The 23,856-nt window shown below is 42.4% G+C and overlaps 1 protein-coding gene across 10 annotated transcripts in view; it reads right to left on the bottom strand.

The window, feature by feature from the left end:
• The window catches only part of CHD9 (chromodomain helicase DNA binding protein 9), a 406,054-nt gene that overhangs the window by 55,246 nt on the left and 326,952 nt on the right, over positions 1–23,856 (bottom strand). For 4 of the 10 annotated variants that reach the window (XM_029608540.1, XM_029608549.1, XM_029608545.1 and 1 more), the window contains 6 exons: positions 23,266–23,485; positions 18,295–18,497; positions 16,365–17,270; positions 6,290–6,483; positions 4,679–4,951; positions 3,423–3,591 (listed from right to left, as the gene is read on the bottom strand). In XM_029608540.1, the coding sequence (XP_029464400.1) occupies positions 3,423–3,591; positions 4,679–4,951; positions 6,290–6,483; positions 16,365–17,270; positions 18,295–18,497; positions 23,266–23,485 (1,965 nt within the window). The remainder of the gene's footprint in view (positions 1–3,422; positions 3,592–4,678; positions 4,952–6,289; positions 6,484–16,364; positions 17,271–18,294; positions 18,498–23,265; positions 23,486–23,856) is intronic. The other 6 variants (XM_029608541.1, XM_029608547.1, XM_029608544.1 and 3 more) reach the window with 4 other exon arrangements.

Here is a 23,856-nt window from a genome sequence, read left to right as displayed (position 1 = left end):
CGGAGGTGGGGCACTGTACTGCTGAAAATGGGGTAAAGAAGTCTCTGGAAGTAGAAGCGCTTAAAAATGAAGAAAGGATGCCTTGATGAGGATTGCTAAGAGCCCACTGAGAGACATGCTGCTCCTTGTTTTGGGTGAAAGTTTCTCTAAGCTATCTCTAAAGAGGCATTCCCTTAGAGCAGGGCAAGTCTGTAAACGTATCATGTTCATCTTCAAATAGTCTTACTGGCCCTCAACCAAGCCATTTAGTGTGCTCTAGTGGCTGTTGCCGATGATCTGGCTGCATTGTCAAACAATTTGTATACTGAGGAAAGCAAATGACATTCGCACTCCTCAGTCACAATACCCCGATTGGCCACCCTCCCTTGAGTCTAGCAGTGGCTTCAGCTTGATGTAATCATGTAAATACATCACCATATAAAGCTGACTGGCTGCGATACTGCATTAAGCAGTGAGCTCTGGAAAACCTTTTACCAAAGTAGTTCAAAGGTCTAGGATCTTTGCCTGGTGGGGTTTTCTTTGCCTTTTTTAGTGCTAATTCCACACAATTGATTGGTATGGTAACTGTACTAACCCAAACCCCGGGGATTGCTGAACTCTATACTTAAGGTCCAGTTTCCTAGCTACTTTGGGGGGGGGGGGGAGGTGTTGTGGAGAGGGGGTGTGGGCAGGATGCCAGTGTTTCCAAAATTCTTGTTTGTAAATTCCACAGGATCACCTGCACCAGGACTGCTGTGGGTTCCACTGACGTTTTCAGGATGTGGAGAAGATTGAAGACTTCCGTGCAGGGGTCCTTGTCTTTGCAAACATTGACTTCCAGGGCCTTTCCCAACTTATCTAAATATATGGATAGGAGAGGTCTTCTGGTAGTGAAGAGTGTTTTCTGGATGACCCAACAGGTGGTTAGAAGAAATTCCCATTTATCCTTCCTCTGATGTGAGATGTGAAGGAACATCTACCCAGGATTGCAATGATGATAAAAGTGACCAGGGCGGGACCCTCTGTTGTCTCTGAGGGGAATATTCCTGAGAGATGCCCTCCAACTCCACAGCAAGAGTGTGGCGGAAACTAGATTCCACCCTTGGGATCTCTGATGGATCATCCCTCGGTGGAACTCCCACTTGGAGGAACAAATCTGACAGTCTGGACAGGAGAGGATAAAGAATGCCTTCCTTGTCCCTGGCTGCCAGTGAAGCAAAGAAAGTGTTCACAAACTATGTTACCTGGAATATGGGCTACCATGTCCTCTGACCAGAAGTTAAAGGAAGAACAGCTTCTGCAACCAATAGAGATTCATCTTTCTATAAGCCTTTCTCTGGACTCAAGTGGACTCTTCCTGGAGCAACTGAATCAGAGTGGGAAGTGCATAGAAACCAGCAGCACCACAGAACAAAGTGGGCCTGATGTCTCCAGATGAAGACCTTGTTTTAGAAGCCTCAACAGTGATATCCCCTTGGAGATAGATAGGAATCACCCTCAGGAGCTAATGCTCTTTTGAAGTGCATCAATGGAGCCGGTGAGTGATGCATGGACTTGATGAATACCTATGCCAGTTGCACAGATTATTGCTCCGTCAAGGGTCCTTGTGCTGAGGTCTAATGCATCAAGGGCTAGTATGTCAACAGCACTGGAAACATCATTGACGCTGATGGTGATTGGCTGTGGTGCTCCAATGGCAGTAGGGCTCAATGTGTCAATGGAACAAAGGACCCTGGGGCAGACTCAGTTTCTTTGATGGTGCCACATCCAACATGCTTCTTTTTGGGTTCTACCAAATCCTGCAGGGCCTGTGGAGGACTCAAGGCATTTTCGTGCTGTACTTGATCCCCGATAAGATGCTAGGCTCAAAGGCCTGTAATAAAGTAGGGGGATCCCTGCTTGAGGAACTCAGCATCAGGGAGCTCAAGGTGGTTCTGCTCTGGGAGGAGGATCAGCTGCAGCTCATTATCAACCTGAACTCCTCCATCCTCTAGGATCTGGATCTCTCAGTCCACAGCAACATCCAGCAACAATGTTAACAGTTAGGTACATTGTAGCCGGGTCCCAGACCCTGATAGCAGATGTTATGGCTGTCGGTGAAACATTTCTTTGCCACACAATCACTGAAGCTGCTGAGAGCAGTCTTCTTAGAGCTTTTCTTTTCTTTTTTTCCCCCTTTTTTGGGAGTATTGAATAGTGCTATTGGGAAGCTGCTGAGGCAGCACCAGAAAGTATTGAGAAGTAAGCCCACCATAAATAGTATGAAATAGAAAAACTAAAACAGAGAAAAAAGGTACATACCTGTGTGGTAAGCTTGGATGAAAAAAGACTGGGGAACTCACAAGGCCGATTCTGCACGGGAGCTCCCACACGTGCTCAGTAGAGCAAAATCTCTGTGAGCTAGGTGAGAAGGGTCCGTTCGCTGCTGCTGGATGGCATCCCTTACGTCATGGCTAATTCAGGTCTGCTTGTCACAGAGAATTACTTTTTTTTTTGTCATTCTCTGTGACAAGCCACTCCAATTGTGGTAAGTTATAAGTTAAAACATGCATAAAAACAATTATACAGTCAATGGACAAGGTGTGGACATATTAAAACATAAACATGCTAATTTGATCAGCATGATCAAACCATGGATCAAAGATCCATATTACTATCTGATAATGCTTATCCAGCTAAAACTTAGTTGTTCGGTGGAATAGGATATTTAAAACCTAGGATGGTCTGGCTAAGTCTCGTCCTAACAAACCCTTCTGAATATATGTCTAGCTTTTTTTGTATATGTTAAGAGAGATTTGTTCCCCTAAGAATACACGATTTGAAAAAGGATTTAGTAAGATAATACAGAATTTTATAGTGTTTGGAGATATTTGTATCTTAAGCAACAGACCAAAATTGCTATAAAATGTAATGAAGGGAAAATAAAAGTTATATTGTACTGAAAGATTACGTTTGTATTATGTTTGCTATGTTCTAGTTTCTCAGCTCCCTATGCACTTCTAAATCTCAGAGAATAACTCTTAACAAGGCTGTGTACAGCAAAGGCTCTCTAGGGTCAGAAAACCATCAGATTAAAGCAGACATGGGCTATCTTAAAAGTTATGAGTTAATACATTTTTTGTTGTTTACTTAAGCAAGGATGTTTCCAATGATGGATCAGCCATCTTTTTGAAATGCTGTTTTAATTTCCTGGCTCCATTAGAGGCCAGAAGGGAAACTCAGTTGCAGGGATACTAAGAAAATACAACACCAGGAAATGCCCTCCCTGTTTACCACTGTGGCTTAATTTAAAAAAAAGATGAAAGCAATTTTCTAGCACAGTGTAACTGAAATGTTCAGACTTGGTTAATTTTCCGGGAAAAGTGTGCACTGTTCATGAATAAGGCATGACATGCCATATGGAAAATAAATGCAATATTATAAAAATGATTCTAAGCGTTTACCTGAGACTGGAAGTGTTTTGGGAAAGTTAACAAGGCTGGTCTCTGAAGCATTTTGCAGCTCATGGAGTCGTGCCAGGTACTGTTGCTGTCCCAAGGCACCTTCTTCAGCCTCAAGGGGCTTCTTCTGACAGGGTCCCTGCTTTTGAAAGGTCAACTTTAAACCACCTTCCTGTTAAACAAATGCAAAGTTAAAAGGGAAATCTTCAAAAGGATAAAAAAAAAATATTAACTTCATGATTCCATGTATAAATGACTAACTCTGGGAGGGAATCAGAGGCATTTGCACCAAAAGAGATTCCTATGTTAAAACTAAGATAAAAAGCCAAAATAGACATTTCACTCACATACCTACCTTCTGAGTTTAAAAAAAAAAAAAGGCAACATCTTAATGCAGTATTTTAACTGAAGTAATTTTGAAGTCAGCTAGGTTGAACTGCTCCCCTATACATAGCATTACACTACAGTATGTAGGAGAAGAAAAGCAATACATATTTACTGCATATCTTCTGAATGTCTTCTAGATGCTATAGTCCAAGCTGATCATAACAGGGAGCAGCTATGGAAACACAAGGCAAGGCCCATTAGGGAGATATCCTGATGCACAGAACTCCCCAAACTATTAAGTAAATCTACTTCTTTTCCAAAGAGTACAGGAATAATTTTTAGTTCATGCCCACAGAAAAACGCTTCAAACTAGCTGACTTTCTGGACAGCTGAGCTGAAAAGCTTCTTTCACAGAAACATTCATGTGTGCATCAAATATTTTTATGTGAAATATTGTCACAAAATTAGAATTTATAGCTATTCATATGTGCTTAATTATATAACCTCAAAATGCAAAAAATAAATTCATACGATTATATTGGCTGTGACCCTGCAGATGTCTTCAAAGCATATGACTATAGAGCTGACTGTTGCAGGACATGCTAAAATGCTCAAAACAGCCAAATGCATTCAAACATTATGAACAGTAAAAGTTACTAAACTGTTAGAAATAGCACAAGACAGACTGTTTAGAAAGCATATTTGTCAGCAGAAGTTTGGGGGAAAGAAATATATATATATATTTAATGGAATCTTTTCAGAAAATGTTTTAAATTTCTATCCTGAATGACTAAAAAGTGACAGATCCAAGTACCCGAAAAACAAGTGTGTGAAGGAAGTAACCAAGAGTGAGAGCAGGCAGCCACTTGCAGGAAAAGCATGCCGCACACCGCAATTGCAATCAGGTCCTAGGGCAATAAAAATAAACATACGTCATTGATTTTCACTGTAAACTCCTTTTCTCGTACATGCTTCTTCACCTTTGACATCTGTGGCGACAGATCGTGCTCTTCTTTTACAGCAGCGCTGGCCGGTGTTAGTGCTCCAGGCTCGCTGTAGTCTGCAGCAGCTCCAGGGCTGTCTAGGAGCTTGGTGGTATAGAAGGACGCCACGGCACTGTTATCGTAATTCCTTCGCGCTGAGGGCCATTTCCCTTTCAATACTGCTTGACAAATACTGTCTAAACGGTTAATCATCACGCGATCCTGGAAAGGAAGCAAAAAAACAAAAGAAAACCCTAAAACATTCCTTAAACATCAACATCTTACTAAAAGGCAAGAATTGGACTCTGGACCTGAATTTACGCTAAGGAAGACATAGAAATTGTTTGCTACATCGCCTAAACTAAAATAATTTATTAGGTCGATGTGGTCATTTTGCTTCTGCACTAGCTAGTGGCCAGGACACCAACACAAAGTGATGAGTAGTTGCCCTCAACTCGCCCTGTTGGTTACTGACCTATGTACTCCCATGTCATCTCTCTCTTTTAAGGTCCAATTCAGCCTAGATGGTCCCAAAAGTAAGCTGTCTGAAATGCTTCTCCATAGGTACATAACACTATACCAGGACAGAGTAACTTCTGGATCTTGCTGCCCAGTGTCTGGCATTTATTTACCTTTTAAGTCCATCCCCTTTCAATTCCCAGCAGGAGCATGTGATTCTGTAACATAGCAAGCAGCTGGAGAGCTACTAGAGAAAGGATAACAGTTTTCACGGTGAAGCCAAGTCATAAATAGAAAAAAATAATTCTCTTTCATAAGCCTCTGGAGGGGGGGAATTCCTAGTCATTGCACATTGGTGACACCTAGTGGCTGGATTTAGGTCCAAGATTGTAGGACTCTGGAAGGGGCTCTGGCACATGGCCCCTGGCTGAGGACTGTCACTGCAATGACTGGATTAAAATTGGGAGAGGATATAAAATAGGAAAAAAAAATTATATAGCAACTTATCAGAGATGATTTTGGACAGCTTATTACTAGTTCTTGTATGTGATTTTGTTGCTTTAGCTTACTTAATAAATAAGTATAAAAAATTCCCTCAAGACAAGGAGGATGGAAATATATTAGGCTTCTCCATTATTTTTCCAATTCCACCTCAGTTGAACTGGGGAAGCAAGTCTCGGAAAGGAAAACTATACTGGTGCTGCAGCCTTCACCGTTATCATCAGCTTTACCTCTTACTAGAGAGGAGAACTGAACTCTTCCAGAGCTATTAGAAATGTTTACAGCGCAAGATGAAAACATTTTCAATTTACATCTAAGACATTGTTTTGACTTTTAAAAACAGATACCAACCTAGCTCCCAGTGATAGAGAAATAACCCAAGTCAATAATTCTCAAGCCAATGGGACCTGCCTGGATTTCAGGATATCCACAATATGGATGAGTCATTTGCATACAATAAAGGCAGTGTATGCAAATTTACACATACTTACAGTGAACATCCTGAAATTAAGACTGGATGGTTAGCTCAAAGACTGAGTTAAGAACCACTGATCTCAGCTACCATATCCTGATCTTTTCTGCTAAATATTTTGCTCTTACCTTTGGCCAGTAGGAGGCAGCCAACATGTATCCACCTTGTAAGAGACAACTGGAATTCGGTGTCCCATTGTCCATTTGGAAACTGTCCTGGGTTTCATCCTGTGTGGTACTCAAAGAGGCTACACTTTCTTCATCATATGCTTTCATGTGAGGAACTCTTTCTGCTAAAGGCCAAAAATGAGTCGCATGTAAGCCTTCAGATACAAGGCAAAATAACAGGAAGTGTTATTTTAGATAGTTTCTAACACCCTTCTGCAAGCATCATATTTTTGGGAGAACAGGGGCAAGACAAAACTCAATTCCATAGTGGAGACATAAAATAAAACTAATTGTAATGCTGAGCATGAGATGGAGAGAGATTTTTAAGTTTACATTCCAAGATTTTTTCTAGGAAGTTTTTTTTTTTAATTTTTCTTTTTTTTTACACTTTTTGCAAGACTAGTATGTAACCCAAATTGGAGAACAAATTATTAATATCAAACTGTGTAGGATTTTTAGATTTCTCAACTCAAGAAAATCCGATCTAACCTTACTTTCCTCTCTATGTACATACACACACACACCAATCTGAAAAAGAATTAAATGTTACATCAAAGGAAAGTGAAACTTTGCATTTAAATATTCATGTTAAACAGAACAAACTACAGAAACAAGTCAACTAAGAGTAGTGATTATCAGGCCCTGATGTCAAGTGGAAGACCTTGCTTCTGCTCTTAAGCACAGACTCCTGGTTCCCTGGACTAGATGGGGCTGGAAGTGCTATGGATGGAGCATTCACTGACACAGGAATGGGCTGGAGGAGGGATGATGAGCAAATGAATGCACTTGTGACAACAGAGCGCCATCAAATGGTAGTACTAGAGATGGCACCAAGATCTTCATGTGTAAACAACAACAAAAAGAAAATACTTTAATCCTTGTATAATGCACCGAAAGACAGTGAGATGAGAAGGAATAAGGAAAGAGCCTTTGAAAAAGAAGACAACCAAAAAGGCTTGAAATGAGGTCGCTAGAAAATGAATGTGACTCCAGTAAAACTCCTGAGGCAAGGATTTTTTGTACTATTACCACAGTGTGGCAAAGTCAGAAGCATCTTTTCCTTTGAAATGAAAAGAATAATACCAGATTAGTAAAATACTCACCCTAAATGAGAAAACTAGACAGTTCAAATATTTCATGATGTAAATCACACTCTGTCCGCTACCTCTGACCAGCCTCTTTCCCCTGCTGCTCTAGCAGAATGACCCGTTCTTTGCATGGATGTGCATCAGTGTAGAGTTTGGTATGCGCACGTACACAAGAAAATGAGGCTGTGTGTACATATGCATGTATGTCAACTCTCGCGGCCACCTAATGTCCAATCTTGCAATGCACACTATTGCTGCCATAACATCTGCCCTTCACGGCAGGAAAGAGCCTGCAGCTCATAGGTCCAAGATCGTTCCCAGCACCACCACATTCTTGACAAAGACACAAGGTAGCCCGAGCTACCAAGGCGCAACAAGAAGCAATTTGCAAGTTCATTGTCACTGCCTCAAAGTCTTGCTTTAGGATAGCCTCAATCCTCCTATCCTGAGCATCCTTCAGTGCTGCATCTCCCCTCTACCGGGATTGTGGTATGTTTGACAGAATACACCAAGGTATCCACTCTAGAGAAATGCAACTCCTCTCTATAGCCTGCAGATCCAAAGGGTATAAACCCACCAAGACACGTCACCCTTTAAAGAATGCCTCTGGCACACTCCATTCCAGATCAATCAACTCCTGGATTGCATCCAAGAGGAGAAAGAAACAAGAAGCTTTGCGCAGGGTGACCAAATAGGATTCTCCTTGTACAGCAACAAGGATTCAGGCCCAGCCACTCAAAGGGTCTTCATGGTCTGAGATGAAACTCATCTCTCTGAAAGAAACAGAGAAGAGTTCTACATGGCTCCAAATCTGGGGGAATGTCTTCTTCCTCACCAGGAGAGCCACCCCCATTATCATCGGTATCATTATGATCCACATTCATTCGAGCTCTGTGAGATTACTCTGCGCCATAGCGCTCGACTGTGGAGACAAATGGGCAAACACTTGGCACGCCAGAACTGGACAAACACACTTGGCGCGCCAGAATTACCTTAGTAGGTATTGCCAATTCTGAAGACCAGCCCTGTAGAAATGGCTGCAAACCCTGGAATAATTCTACCCAGGAAAAGGAGGTTGGTGTTATTCCAGGCCCCATAAGCTTGAACCTGATGCCCTCAGAGTTAGTGTCCCCCGAGGATTCGACCCGTGGATCAAAGGAGGGGACACCCCTAACATGTCTCCTTCAGTCTCACTCCCCTCAGACCGAGGAGATGGACCATCACTGGCAAAATCAGAGGGAGGTAAATCTCCCCAAGCATCCAGGCAGCGCTGACACAAGCTCAAAGAAAGCTCCGGCTGAATGGCATGAAACATAGATAGGCGCTTAGGCTTCTTCATCATAGGCGCCATGCTCTAAGTGTGCAAACCGATAAAGGCTCGTGCTCAGATTACCCGTGTATAAGCCGCACCCAAAAAAAGGTGCATCCAAACACACGCGCCTAGGCTGTTCATCCAATTGGATGCCCAACCTGGGATGCCCAGTACAGATGCCTAAGTTGGATGCACAACGTGTTCACACCCAGGGGAGCACATTCCCCTGGGTGTGAACGAGGCCATGGGAAGAACGTGGGAAGGATGATTGAAAGCAGTCACCACTTTGGCAGAAATTTTGGATTCGTACCCAGCACCACATGATCATGGAAGAATTTCATATAGGGAGTGTATGTAACCAGGGCCTGGATCTCACTGACCCTGCGAGCGGAAGTGATCGCCATCAGGAACATAACTTTCCAGGTGAGGAACTTCAGGTCACAGGATTTGAGAGGCTTGAATAGATGCTCATGAGCCTCGCCAGGACAACGTTGAGATCCCTCAAGGTCACCGGTGGCGAAGCGGGGGCTTCAGTTGAACCAGTTCCCGCATGAAACGCCCGACCGGTGGCAGGACTGAAATGGGCGCCCCTCTAGTGGTAGGCGTTGAGAGTGCTGAGGTGTACTCTGACTGAGCTGGTTTGGAGGCCAGACTCGGGCAGGTGCCACAGATAATCCAGCAGGCAGGGGAGTGGGAAGGAAAAAGGGTCCAGTCCATGGCCCCCGCACCAGGTGAGAAACGCTTCCATTTCGAACTGTAAGACCTCCGAGTGGAAGGTTTCTGGGATTCAATCAAGACCCTGAAAATACCATTCGAGAGCTGCAAGGGCTGGAGGATCATGCACTCAACATCCACGCCGTGAGGGCCAGGACCCGGAGGTTCAGGTCGTCGGAGAACTTGGAGAACGCATCCGAGGACTCATCACCCCACGGGCCATAGGGACCCTCCTCCTCGCTAGGTTCCGGACACCGAAGGCGGGGACCGGGAGGGATGGTAGGCCTGGGCCCCAAGGTCACCGAAGGCCGTGGGGGCACCTGCGGCATGGATGGACCCCCAAGCACTGAGGGGGGCATCGGCTGCAGAACACCAGGAGGAACCGACGGCGGCCCGGGGAACCGCGGGCATGGGCGCCCGGTCCCCGAGGCCTCATCCTCCTCAAAGGACGCAGGAATCAGGATCGCTCCCGTTGGAGGGCATCGTGGCCTCTCGGGCACCGGTAGGATGCCAAGGAGGACATTCAGGCGCTCCAGCAGAGCTGTGAACAGTGACAGCAGAGGCTCTGACACCGGTATAGGGGCCGGTGGCACCGGCAGCTCAACGCTTCCTAAAGGTCCTGGGTAGTAAAGGACTGATGGAGGGGGACAAAGCTTCACCGACACATCCTTGGAAGGATCAGGAGGAGGCATGGCGCCCAGCACCACTGCCGGTGGGGAACGCCTCGGGCTCCCGGAGGCACTGGAGAATTGGGCCTCCAGTGGCCGGTGCCACTTCGATGGCAGTTCAGCAGCCGCCAATGCTGCTCCAGAACCGGAACAGTGTCAGGAGAGTTGACCAGTGTCTATGCTTCCTGGGTTTCCGGTGCTTGGCCCAGTCTTTCCCTGGCACAGACGACACCGAGGTTAGGGGGAGGGGAGAGACCACCGAGGATCAATCTCCCTTCTCCTCGATCCTTAGGGGTACTGGAGAGTGGGACCGCCAGGGGAAGTGATGGAGACTGTTCCCCGCGGTCCTTAGGCATGGAGGACACCAACATCGAAGTGGAGGGTTTTGGAGAGCCAAAAAGCTTCTCCATTTTATCTAGGTGCACATAACGCCCTTTGGGGGTCATTTGATCACACAAACGACACCCTCAAATATTGTGCGAGGCCCCCAGGCAGAGGATACACACCTCATGCGGATCCGTGATGAACATGGTCTGCGGGCACCTTCGAAAACCTGATGATGTCATCGAAAAAAAAGGCCAGTGCGCGGTTGATGACCGATGGGAACCCAAAGCAGGAGTCAGGAATCGATCGCGAAAAACCAACGGCAAAAGCCACATGTACCTACAGGAGAAACCGAATACGAAGGAGGACCTGACACAGAAACCCCCCCCCCCCCCCGAAAAATAAGCAAAACCGCTTTCAAGGGTTTGGAGTTCCACAACCGCAAGGCTACTGCACCACGGAAAAGAAGAGACTAAAGGGGGACATCGCGTGGCCGCACAGATAGTGGCAGGCTGGGCATACTCAGTCTGCCAGTCAAGGTTTCTAGAAACTTTGACAAAAGTTTTCCATGCTGGGCTCCATCTGATGAGGTCACCCACATGTGAGGACTACCATCCTGCTTGTCCTAGGAGAATATTTGTACTGCTGTTAGATGTAAGGAACCCTGTTGCTACTGCTGCACATAACCTTTCTTCTCCTGGTGTAGCCTGACACTGCCACCAGTGGTATAAACTACCAGCATACCCCAAAGTCCACAATCCATAAGCTGGCCTTCCCCCTAGTGTAGCTTCCACCAGTATCTCTGGGGCTCCACAGCCTGAAACCCATCTGCCTCCTGTCAATGCAATGTGTCACTGCTGAGGCCCAATTGGAGGTTACGCTCCCTTCCATCAACAGTACCACATTTCTTTTCTTGCTACTATGACATTGGCTAGGCATGGTGGAAAGGGGGTTCAGCTGTATCAGTGGCAGCAGGGATCCCAATTTCATGCCACACTTTCAACCGTGGTATTTTGCACTGGGGAGGGGGGCATGAGGAAAGCTCTTCATGCGCCATCTGCTTCCTCCAATCACCATTCAAAAAAAAGATACCACGCCATCCACATTTCACAATATTTGCTTTGAAACAATAAAAAGCCTCCTAGTGTTAGGCAGATCCTCAGAAACATAGAACCCGATGGCAGATGAAGACCATACAGCCCAACCAACCTACTCATACACATTTCTTGCTCAGCTTTATAATCCTTTCCTCTCACTCAGAGATCATCTGTGTTTGACCCATGCTCTCTTAAATTCTGATACTGTCTTTGTCTCTATCTCCACTGGGAGACTGTTCCATGCATTCATCTTTTCTGTAAAGAAATATTTCCTCAGACTACTCCTAAGTCTGCCCCTTTTCACCCTCATCTCGTGTCCTCTCGTTCCAGAGCCTCCCCTGTGTTGAAAGAGGCCTTTCTCCTGTGTATTTATTCCTTGAAGATGATATTTAAAATGTGTATTATTGTACAGGATAGCTGGCTAATTTTCATGTATGACATTTCTCAGCAAAAAATGTCACATGGACAGGAGTTACATTTAACTTAAGGCAGGACTCTCATAACTGGTGTATTTTGTTCACTGAAATCTTCTCTGTTGTAGAGTATCTTTCAAACACATTTATAATGACAGTACTCTACATTTTCCAGTCCATGGTTAACATAACTTCACCCAGGCACATGATTTGTTTTGTAATCTGTGCAGGGGCTCCAGCTTCTCTATTCTTTGCAACTCCTTCCAAATATATCCCCCTGCCCAAAAAAATAAAAAAACAAGTAATGGTGTACTTTCATCCACCCAAAGGCTCAGTTTCTCAGGGGACACACTTTTAAACTAGCGCTATCAATATTTCTTCAGAGGCTACTGCTCATGCGTGTGCATGCTCTTCTTTTAAACTTCTGATTGTCCAATGTGAGATCATCTTGCATTACCTCATTAAGTTTGTTTCAAGTTTCATCTTCCTACACAGGAGTTCTAACATACTTTTCCATTTACACGCAAACTTTTCTGCGAGATTATTCAATACTTTGGATGGTAACACCAAGAGTTTCTAAATAAATACATTTGCTATTCCCTAAAATCATAATTTCCTCTTGGAAAAGGTATATGTCAAAACAAATGTTGAGATCTCCAAGTTTTGTTTCTCTGCCTCTTGTTTTATAAAGTCTTTTAAGGCCTCCAACTTTCTCTGAGACCATCCAAGTCTTCTCAGGTGTATGTTGCTTTACACGTTATGTTACAAAATGTTGCGATTTCTGTGCATGCTGCTGTTCTGCAATATGTTTCACGTTTGATTACAGACTATAAATCATGTAGTGTGTGAATAATGCACTTTGTTCTATGACCCTTGGATTTTTTCTATACTATTGGTATTTGACTATTTCCTGAGTACTGAAATCATTATTAAATGCTGTATAAAAATGATTTTCCCCGATCTCCTTATTTAAACTAACTGATTATCTAAATGAACATCATCTACTCTTCCCATCCCAATATGGGTTTAGAAAATACCACAGCACGGAAACACTTTTAATATCACTTTCAGAAGTGTTACTAAAAGCTTTAGATACTGGAAAATCATACCTTATCGCCCTTCTTGATATTTCAGCAGCATTCGACACAGTAAATCACAACACCCTTATAAACCGCCTCTCTGAAATAGGCATTACTGGCTCAGCACTACTATGGTTCCAGTCATTCCTGAGCAACAGAACTTAGTGTTAAATGTGGACAAAGTGAATCCAAGCCAAGAAATCTCTCTCAAGGAGTCCCACAAGGATCCTCTCTTTCCTCGACATTATTTAATGTTTACCTTACACCATTATGCCGGCTACTCTCTAAATTGGGTCTTCAACATTTTATCTATGCGGATGATGTTCAGATTCTCATTCCTATTACTAGCACAATCACAAATGCCCTGAGCTCCTGGAATGCAGCATTATCAGAAATTAAAACTATTCTCACAGACAACCAATTGGCTATCAACACCAATAAAACTGAGCTAATGATTATTTCATCTCCAGTAAATGCAACTCTGAACAACACCAGTCTTACACAAGACATCTCTACAATGTCTCAGCAAGTACGTAGCCTTGGCATCATCATTGATAACAATCTTACTTTCAAAAAATTCATCGCTGATACAGTTAAAAATGGATTCTTTAAACTACACACATTAAAACGCATTAAACCTCTTCTATACCAATATGACTTCTGCACAGTCTTGCAAGCAACTATTTTATCAAAGATAGATTACTGCAATGCACTATTAGGTCTACCTAAAACTACAATCCAACCTTTGCAAATGTTACAAAATGCAGCTGCCCGCATCATCACCGATACGAGACGTCACGAGCACATCACTCCAGCACTTCAGTCTTTGCACTGGCTACCCGTGGCTTCTAGGATAATATATAAATCCATGACACTTATACATAAAGCCGTTCACAACAGAGATATGCTATGGTTCACTGATCAACTACAATTCAAAACATCAATCCGCCCTACCAGATTCCAACATTTAGCTAAACTGAAGATTCCAGCGCCTAATTTGACCAAACTTTCTACGACGAAAGAACGTTCATTCATCATTGCTGGATCCACAATATGGAACACCATGCCCTCAGAGTTACGCCAGGAACTTTGCCACAAAAAATTTAAACAAAACCTAAAAACCTGGTTATTCAAAAAAGCCTATTATTAATAAACTGAGTTCTATTATTTACCTTCCATTTTATTTCTACAGACACTCTTATATTGATTTTCGTTCTCTTAATACAAAGTTATATATGGTCTAATATTCCTTCAGTTATGATGTTATATTGTAAAGCGCCATGCTGAATTAATGTTTGAATGTAAACCGAGGTGATGTTATTTACGTACCCCGGTATATAAAAAACCGTAAATAAATAAATAAACTATTATCAAGTTGGCCTGGAGATTTATACAGGGCCAGTTTTGATACAACATAACTAGGTTACTATAAATTTGCAGCATTCCTGCTTCCAGGTACATGACAAGACAGAGCAGTCAGCTGATAAACTAGCAGGCATACGAAGAGCAGCTACAAATTCAAGGTACATTGGAACAGACCATTGGCTGGAACCCTAGTAGTACAGATAGGTAAAGGGAAAGTAGGAACCCTTGTATCCTTTCCATTCTCCACCATATGCTGTGCTGGTCATATAAAGTATTTATAAAAATGTTAAATCAGGGCTGAAGCTGGAATTACACATATGCAATTTTCCCAATCTCCTCTAGTGGCAGAGGATGCTTTGGATACCTGGGGATTTTTTTAAATAAGCAAATGTATTCCTTATTAAACCAAATGAAACTAAGGTCTACAGTCAGGTAAGAAACATCAATCAGACTGAAAGGAACACCACCTTGTGATGTCGTCAGGGTAACTGCTGCTACCAGAATGGCAATGTGTGTTCAGGGCTTTAACTTCAAAACTGGTATTTTTGCACACTTCCAAAAGTGTTGAAAAATGTCTAAACAGAGAACTGTATACTTTAAAACGATTTTACTGATAACGAAAATTCACATTATTGAAGTAATATTGGATGGGGGACACTATTAATTGATGTTATAAAATACTATAAAAAATCACGAAAATTACAAATAAAAAACGGTATATTCAACAGTAAGGCTATCACCAATATATGGTCTAGCCTATTGAAAAAATACCGGACATCAGTGTACATAAAAGTATACAGTCCTCTGTTGGTTGAGTTTGAGTAGTTCATAGAGAGGACTTATAGGGCTTTGTGGTTTTTGGAAAAATGTCTAAAGCCAGAAATACTATTTTGACATCCATATTTACAGACATGAAATATTTTCACTTTACACCTTTTTAAATTCCCTGGATCAGGAAGAAATGCTAGATTAAAGCACTCTTATGAAATGAACTCTAGGCTCAAATAATGAAACAGCAAAGGTATTTTTACAGTGAAACGAGAAAGATTAAGTTGTTGATCCTTGAACACTGGACGCATTTCCTTCCCCAGAGGGAATGGCCATGCACGCATTCATATTCTGAATAAGTTGTTAAGTGCGCTCACGATTCAAGCTCATGCCTCAGAATCCTGGGTATGCTGGAAAGAAAGTACACAGTATAACCCACGAGAGCTATCATGGTAAGTCTAATTTTCAAAGAAAAAACAGACCAGGTTTATAAATATATTCAAACTTTGACAGGTAGGTAGGATCAAGAGATTGTCCGGAATACAAAAAGAACGAGTCCTCGCCTTTAATGATCACTCAAAATAGCACTTTGCCAGTTCTGGTTCTTTCCAGCAATCCTAGCAACAGAAGCAAAATCTGCCCACTCAGTTAACTTAAATGCTTATTTACTCCCTCCCACCGAGGGAGGAGGGGGTATAGGGGCAATAGTTCCTTCTTTTTCTTTTTTCCTTCCAGTACAATTGGGACCAGTACTGGGATCCTGGTACTCGGAGCCTTTATTCATATATATATATATATCTGTGGATTTTTCCCCCTATTTAACAGGCCCACCCTCCCAATGTTCCTAGCGGGTTCACTGCAACAGAAATTCCAAGGCCTAAACACTGTATCAGCTACTTTAAATCTAGCCACCAGGTGTCACCCTTAATAATGATCAGGACCTCCCTCTGCAGCCTCTCCAGCCCTGGCAAACCTGGAGTACGGAAGGCCCCACACCTGGGAACTGAACTAGGGACCCTCTGCAGGGCAGTGCACAGAGTTAAATTACACTAATGAGAAAAGCAAACTCATCCACAATCCCTCTCCACTCTCAGTAGTTGCTGCTCCCTCTGGTTTGCCCTTTTTTTGCCTCCCCATACATTTCTGGGTCCTCTACAGTTTTCCAATAAAAAGGCAGCTTGGACAAAGATCTTCTGTGCAGAACATACCTCGTTTTTGCAGGTCTTCCTCATCACTGTCACTTTCTCCAGATGAGGAGGAAGAGGAGGAAGATGAAGAGGAGGAAGATGAGGACGCTGAAGAACAAGATGAAGAAGATGAAGAACTAGACCCTGACCGAGAACGGGAGCATGAGGAGGAAGATGAGGAAGAGGAAGAAGAGGACCTGGATGAACAAGACGATTGGTTGGAGTCAGAGTCAGAATCTGAACTTGATTCAGACCCTCTTTTCCTCACGCGCTGTTTCTTGGAAGCCAGGTTTGGCGTTAAGGGCTCTGTCCTTGCTGCTACCATGCGCCTATCTGTTTCTATCCTAATGATGGATTTCTGCTCCTCGGTCTGTGATACTGTGCCATTCTTCGGGCTTGTAGGTTCAGGTTTCAGTACTGTTCTGGTTTCCTCTATGGACATAGATTCCTCCTCTGAAGATTGAGATTCCTCTTTGAGGTTTTCATGTTTCACTTTTGCCTCCTCAACAGTGGTCCCTTTCATATCTTGTGGTCTCGTGGCTGACTGAGGAGTGAGGGGAGAAGCGGACAATGCCATCGGATACGGAGGATGTAAAAGCGGCGTAGAAGCTCTTGAATGTGCCACTTTGTTCTGACTGTAGTTCCGTTGGGCTACCATAAAAGAAAGTTCAGGATCACGGAGAATGTGATAGTCCGTCCTGCTAACTCCATGTTTACCGGCACCGATAAGTAAATCCCTGTCATGGGTCCCACAATCCCACCAGACTGGCAAATCTGGATTTGGCTGGCAAAGTTTCAAGCGTTCAAACAGCTGTGGATGTCGAAGAGCTTGTTCCCGCACCTTTCTAAGGAGTTCAATACGATACAAAGTCCTGGAGGCTCGCTCTTCTGTTATTGGTTGAATGGAAATGCTTGGGTCTATCAATTCTGTGTTGAAAGAAGAAATAAACTTAATTATTTATTTTGTTCAGGTTTGTTCTTCAATAGCAGGTTCTTAACTTCTACCCACCTTGTAAATCTGCTGGTTCACAAGAGAATCTTTTTTCAGATTTAAAACAGCTATTTCAGTGACATACTGTGTGAAACCAAAATGCAGCTCTTTTAAGAGCTACTTCCAATATGGCTCTGTAAACACTAAGAGTAACAACAAAAGCAATGCTTGCCTGCCTTCTCCCATGGACTGGGATTACTACTTCAGCAGCACCTTCAGCAAATTTCAATCTCAGGAGAACAGGAAGAAGTCTAGAATCAAAACTAGGGTTCGCACATGGTGGAAAAGCACTAGCCATTAAAACGTAGGGCTGGGTTCTAAATTGTTATCACTGGTAATTTTTAAACAGCAACAGTGAACTTAAAAACAAACAAACAACATTACTTGTTGTATTGCTACATACTGCATTCCCAACACAGGCTCCCCAAAAGGTTTCATGAGAACTGGCTGCACTGACTAGTGATTAAAGGGGACGGCAAATGGAGCCACTTTCTCTCACGCTTTCAAGGCCTCCCTTCCTCTTCATCCACTCCTTCCCATTTCCTCCCCCAACCGCCAATGGAGTGATGTATCTGCTGTTCTGCACTACAGACATTTACACTGTTGTCAAGATGCCAGGTCAGCTGGCACTGCAAGAATAGTAGAAGTGATGCCAGTGCTAGGTGACTGAAGCTAAGCCAACAGAACTGAGACATAGGTGCAGCAGAACAATATTGATTCTTTGAAGGAAGGCCCCTTTTTTTCTATTTACTAAACTAAAAAGGAGACAAATGCCAATAAGGCGTGACTTATGTAGCATTACATATCAATCTCAGATGTTTACATGATCTCTAAAGTCTTTAGTCTAGACCTAAGAGTCTACATACATAGTTCATGTATCAAATACAAAGACATCCAGCAGATAAAAGGAATATAAAAAGTGCAAGTAAAAAAATAAATGTATATTAAGACATTTCATACCTTCTTTTGAGGGAAGACGGCAGACTCTTCGGCACATGGACATAAAAGCATACAAGTATTTTTCTAGGCTGTCATCCGTTTTCTTATGGAGCCTTGCCATGGCTCGGAATTTTGTCCAATCAAACTGTCCCTTGTCAGGATCAAACACTACTCCAAAAGTGGATACCACTCTATAAAAATCTGCTTCTTCTCTCCTTGTCCATCTAGAGAGGAGAAAAAAAAAAAGAAAAACTGGAATAATTATAGCAATATTTATGATTTTCTTTTTTCTGGCAGTTTGGCTCATAATTCTCTGGACTTCCAGCTCAGTTGGAACTGGCTCCAACTGGGTCTACAGCGCATCAATTAAACTTCACCTACTCTGGAAAGCCAAGTGCTTACCTGTAACAAGTGTTCTCTGAACTCAACGGATAATCGGCCACACAAGAGGCTGAAGTCAACCAACAGTGCTAACACGGAAGATCTCCCAGAGAATTCTGGAAAGGCCTTAAAAGCTTTTTGTAGACATTTTCAGAGCCCTCTCACTCTTATATAAAAGCTTAGAAGACCAATTCCACAAGGAAAGGGGAGTGGGAATGTGTGCTTGATTATTCTGCTGTCCCTGGAGAACACCTGTTAAAGATAAGCAATTTTGCTTTCTATGAGAACAAGAAAAATGAATCAGCCACACAACTGGGAATCCCTAGTTAAGGTTTGCCTTTCAATCAAAAAGGGGATAATAGCAGCAGACGGCATGGTATAAACATTTTTATGGGAAAAACCCTTGAGTGCTTTGTATTTTTTTTTATTTTTTTTTTTACAAAGACAACCTGATATAAAAATGGATCTTAGGAAAGGGAGAATTAGATCCTTTTCCTCAAAGAGACCTTTAGAGGACAGACTGATAAAACTTACTGTTGTGTCAGATGTCCATGGCGGGGGGAGGTTTAAATACATGGACTGAACTACACAATGCAGTCTTGCACATTTTTTCAATGTAGGTAGACCTTAAATGGGCCACCAATGCTACCATGCTGCTAACATTATGAGCCTTGACATGCCCTTCTAGAATCATACCTGCCTGGGCCTAACAAAAAGGGGATTAGAAACTGTCTGCTTGGTTACAGTAACCTCTGGTCTATTGGGATGTAAAGAAACAAAACATTGAATGGAAAATCATGAAATAAATCAGCAAAATATGGTTTTGCAGCTTACAAGTCAAACCCAATAATAGCATACAACTACAACTTTACAGACATTCGAGTCTCAGAAGAAACAGAGCATTGCTCAAGGAGTGGTTTCATTACAAAATATTATTCTTTAGACAGAACAGATAACGGAAGTGGCTTCCAAAAATAAAGCTTAATTTCTTCCAGAAACATATTTAGCTGAATGCTTCAAGGAAAAAATGGCACCCAATTTAACAAGTTCAGGACGCATTGCTACTCTATGACATTTGACATACATCTGGAGATATCCTAATACAGGAATCCATAAAAAGGTGAGATTTTGGGAAGAAAAGACAACTAAATTCTTGTCAGGAAAGTCTCTTTACTCTGAATCTCTTCAGCTGATGAGAACTCTGTTATTATGCCACAGAAAGAAGTTTGAGAGTGTAGGTTTCATTATACAAACTGTTTTAGATACAGGAGGTAAAGTAAATTGTAGGCATTCAACCAAATACCTCTTAAATAATTCCTGACCACAGAAAATCACACCAGAAAGTTAATTACTCTTAAATATAATTCTGCTCTATCCTTCTGGCTGTAAATAAACTATCCTTGCAACCACAGATTGTAACATATCAATCTTTCCCATCCATTGTTCCAAGTTTGCATCAGAAATGTCTTGTTCCAAATTCTTGAAAAGCTATTTTATCTTCTATAGTATGCACTTTAGCCCTAAGGAAGTTTGTCATCAAAAAAATCTTTCAAGTCAAATACTACCTTCCATACTGTTTCCAGGGTTATACTGACAGAAAGCTCACAAACCTGAGCAATAGAATGAACTGTATGCACAGCTTCCCCAGGAGAGACAGATTCCTGTTCTCTTGCCTGAGGTCTTTCTCCTAGTAGGTACACATCAGCTTCTCACCCCCGTCCCCCCAAACATGTACCGCTTCCTCAGATTTCTGCAGCCCAAATGCATGACTGCATTTTTTGCATCAAATCTTAACTTCCAAGTATTCAACCACTCCTCAAACTATCTTAGATAACTTTTCAGTGTCTGCTTCTTCAAGGGTATCCACTTTGATGAAGATTTTAGTGTCATCCGCAAAAAAGACAATCTTTTCCTTCTATCGCTCACAAAGAAATTGGGACAGAAGTGATTCAAGGACCAATCCCTGAGGCACTCCACTACTCACCTCTCTCTCAGAGTGAATTTCATTTAACACTGTCTTCTGTCATCTGTCACTCAACCAGTTTCTAATCCAGTCCATCGAGACTCAACCCCTGAGAAAGGCAGGCCTAATAAACAGTAGCTGGCTTTGAATGATTCAGTATTTGCTGAACTACACAGTATTCGGGACCTAATGAATGCTCATTTTAGCAAGTTAAAGTACTAGCAAAGGAAAAACTTCAGTGATGGAAGGCCTACCCGATTGTGTCATCACTTAGGAACCATTCTCTTTCCTCAGAATGCTGTTGAGGACCTGGCAAATTGCAATCACAGAAGCAACATCCGCATCCTGGGAATTGCCGCAGGCTCAGAAGGTGAAGATATCATACATTTGCTCGAGACCTTTATACTGAAAGTCTTGCAACTCCACTTTGAGAAGTCCTTTGATATTGAGAGAGTTCATTGGGTACCTTCTAAACCAATCCAAACCTCCAATTTCCAAGATCTGAGGTGACAAATATACTGAGAGATCCCCAGGTACTGGCAATTTTTTCTGTGGCCAGAGTTAAGGCACCGTTCGCTCATACATGAGGGGAAAAACCCTCTTCCTTTGTCCCAGATCTAGCCAAAATGATGGCTCAGAGGTGAAAAATGTTTTTTAGCGCTTTGCCCGCAACCGCAAGTCTTGGGAGTGAAATATGGATTATTATATCTAGCTCGGATGTGGATCACAACCAAAGTAAATTTAACAATGATCCCAAGGCTTTAGCGGCTTTCCTAACGGTTAAAAAAGAAGAGCGCGCCATGACCTGATTTCTTGTGCCTTCACTTTCCCTCATATTGGCACTGAGTTGTCCTGTCCTGTTCATCATGCAAGTGCAGTTTTTGACTCTCTCACAATATGAATTTTTTTTTTTTAAGTGCCTATTGCAGGAGTCCTGGACTTCAGCTGTTTTGTTCATTGGACTACTGACTCATTTTCATGGTGTATGCTGTATTTATTGGACTTTACTGAAAGTCTTATGACGGTTTCCTTCCAGGATGTCCTTATCTTACCGAGATTCTTATTAGGTCAAAAGACTGTCTTTTAGAAATCTAACCTTATTTATTTGAAGAGGTTATGCAAGAAGAAATGTACAATATGTGAAGATGGTTTATGCTGGTCATCTGATGTATTTTTTCTGGATCTCACTTTTGTGGCTTTACTCTGGGTCCTTTTTACTTTTTCAGGAGCAGAGCAAAGCCGGTAAATGGTAAGGACTGGTAGGAAGACAGGAGCAGGCAAACAGGCAGAAAGACAAACAGGAACAGGAGACAGGATCAGAAGCGAGTACAACACCTTGGCAAAGGAATCCCTGAGGGACCTTAATTGAGGTGCTAGTTAGTGCACTGAGCTTCCTTATAGGTCAAGGCAGTGCCGATATCATCAGCCAGCATCGCAGGAAGTTCCGGATGCAGGGCCTATAAAGGTTCAGGGATCGTGGTTTGCCTTCTATTCAGAGCCACTGGATACAGGATGCTGCTGAGAGCTGTTTTAGGAGCCTGTGGCCAAAGGATGCCACTAGGGAGGTATGGAGAGTTACACAGAGCCTACCTTTCAAACATATCTGCAATATGGCATTTGCATGTGTAAGTGGATGTGCTGCGATTAATGCTATTGTATAAACTGTGCAGCGGGAGCTGAACAGTTTCTAAAATATTGTGTATTACTGCTTCAAAAGTACATGTGTATGTTTCAGTAAGTGTGAATATTTACAATGCAAGAAAATGTATTATTTCGCTACCTATTTTGTAACATACGCACATAAAATAACATGTACACATAATAACCCTGATCTATACATGGAGGCAGCTATACGCATATACCGTTTTGAAAATACTTTCTAACAGTTTGCCATTACCACCACCAGTTCACTCAAGCACATCACCCTGGACCCACAGAGGTTCACCCAGACCTCCCACCCAAAAACTGCAGACAACGGACTAGTACGATTTCACCAGCACGAATCAATTAGCAGGCATAAAAGTAAATAAGTTGAGTAACTTATTCATGTATATCTTTTACAAAACAGCACTACTGCACCTTACTTCTGAATCCTGACCTGGAACACCTCCTGGTAAAATATGTGCATGAGACTGAAAATACATGTACACTCTGAATGTTTATAAGATAGCACATACTTGGGGTACATGCTTCTCACATGCAGAACCCTTCTGAAAATTCACTCCACCATGTTTAGCCAAATGACATAATTCACAGGTGTGTGTACAAATTCATTGCCACCATGAAAATAATCTGTTTAGCGCTTTAAAATGTTTATAATGCACACTATAAGACCACACGCCCATGTGACCTTCAAATTGTCAGCTGTGGGCGAGAGTGATATAATGGCTTGCCCAAGATCACAGAAACATAGTACCTATAAACTAGACTCTCAACCCTAATATTAAGATAGCGTTCCATCTATTAGACTGAACTGTGCACTTTCTACAGTTTTAATAAAATGTGATTGTTTATCCCAGTCAGCCTATATAACAGTGTCAACAAGAGAATCAGAATTCAAATTTCAGTCAACTTTTAGTTGCATGTTCTCATCAGACAACACCTTTTCATATTATTTACAAATAAATAGAGAACAGCTCAATAAATACCTTTGCTGTCTCTCAAGCTTGGCAACCATTTTGGGATTCAGAGCTGCTTTTTCAAACAAAGGCTGCATCACACTAGCCTGCACAGGAAATGCCTGCTGGATTTGCTGGACCTGTCTATTCTTGTTGGTACGCTGAAAGGCAGTTATAAGGCGGCGCAAACGTGTGGTTAATGCAGACTGAGTTGGCCAATAAATCTTGTCTCCTTCCATCATTTGACCATCTATTTGTAGACACAAAAAGATGATAAATATATTCTAGAAAAGATGGGTTAAATGCATGGTTCTCAAGTAACATTCACGAAAGGTTCAGTTTAGTTTACAATGTAATGAAATTGCTAACTCAATTTCCAATTATAATCAGCACAGAAACGGAACTAAGCTTCTACTTTTACAGGCAGGCCACCTGCAGAGGTGCCACAGCACATATGCAGAGCAGTATAAGGATGTACACTGTTACTACCCTGTGGATAAACAAAGAACTTCAGATACCAGTGGTGTCATTCTACCAATCCTCAATACTACCAAAAACTCTGGAAAAACTGAAGAACATTAAAATCCAGAGCCTACATTATTGTAAAATTACTATGGAAAA

This window comes from Rhinatrema bivittatum, chromosome 7 (assembly GCF_901001135.1).
Source record: "Rhinatrema bivittatum chromosome 7, aRhiBiv1.1, whole genome shotgun sequence".
Taxonomy (NCBI): Eukaryota; Metazoa; Chordata; class Amphibia; order Gymnophiona; family Rhinatrematidae; genus Rhinatrema; species Rhinatrema bivittatum.
This window is presented reverse-complemented; position numbering and strand designations above follow the sequence as displayed.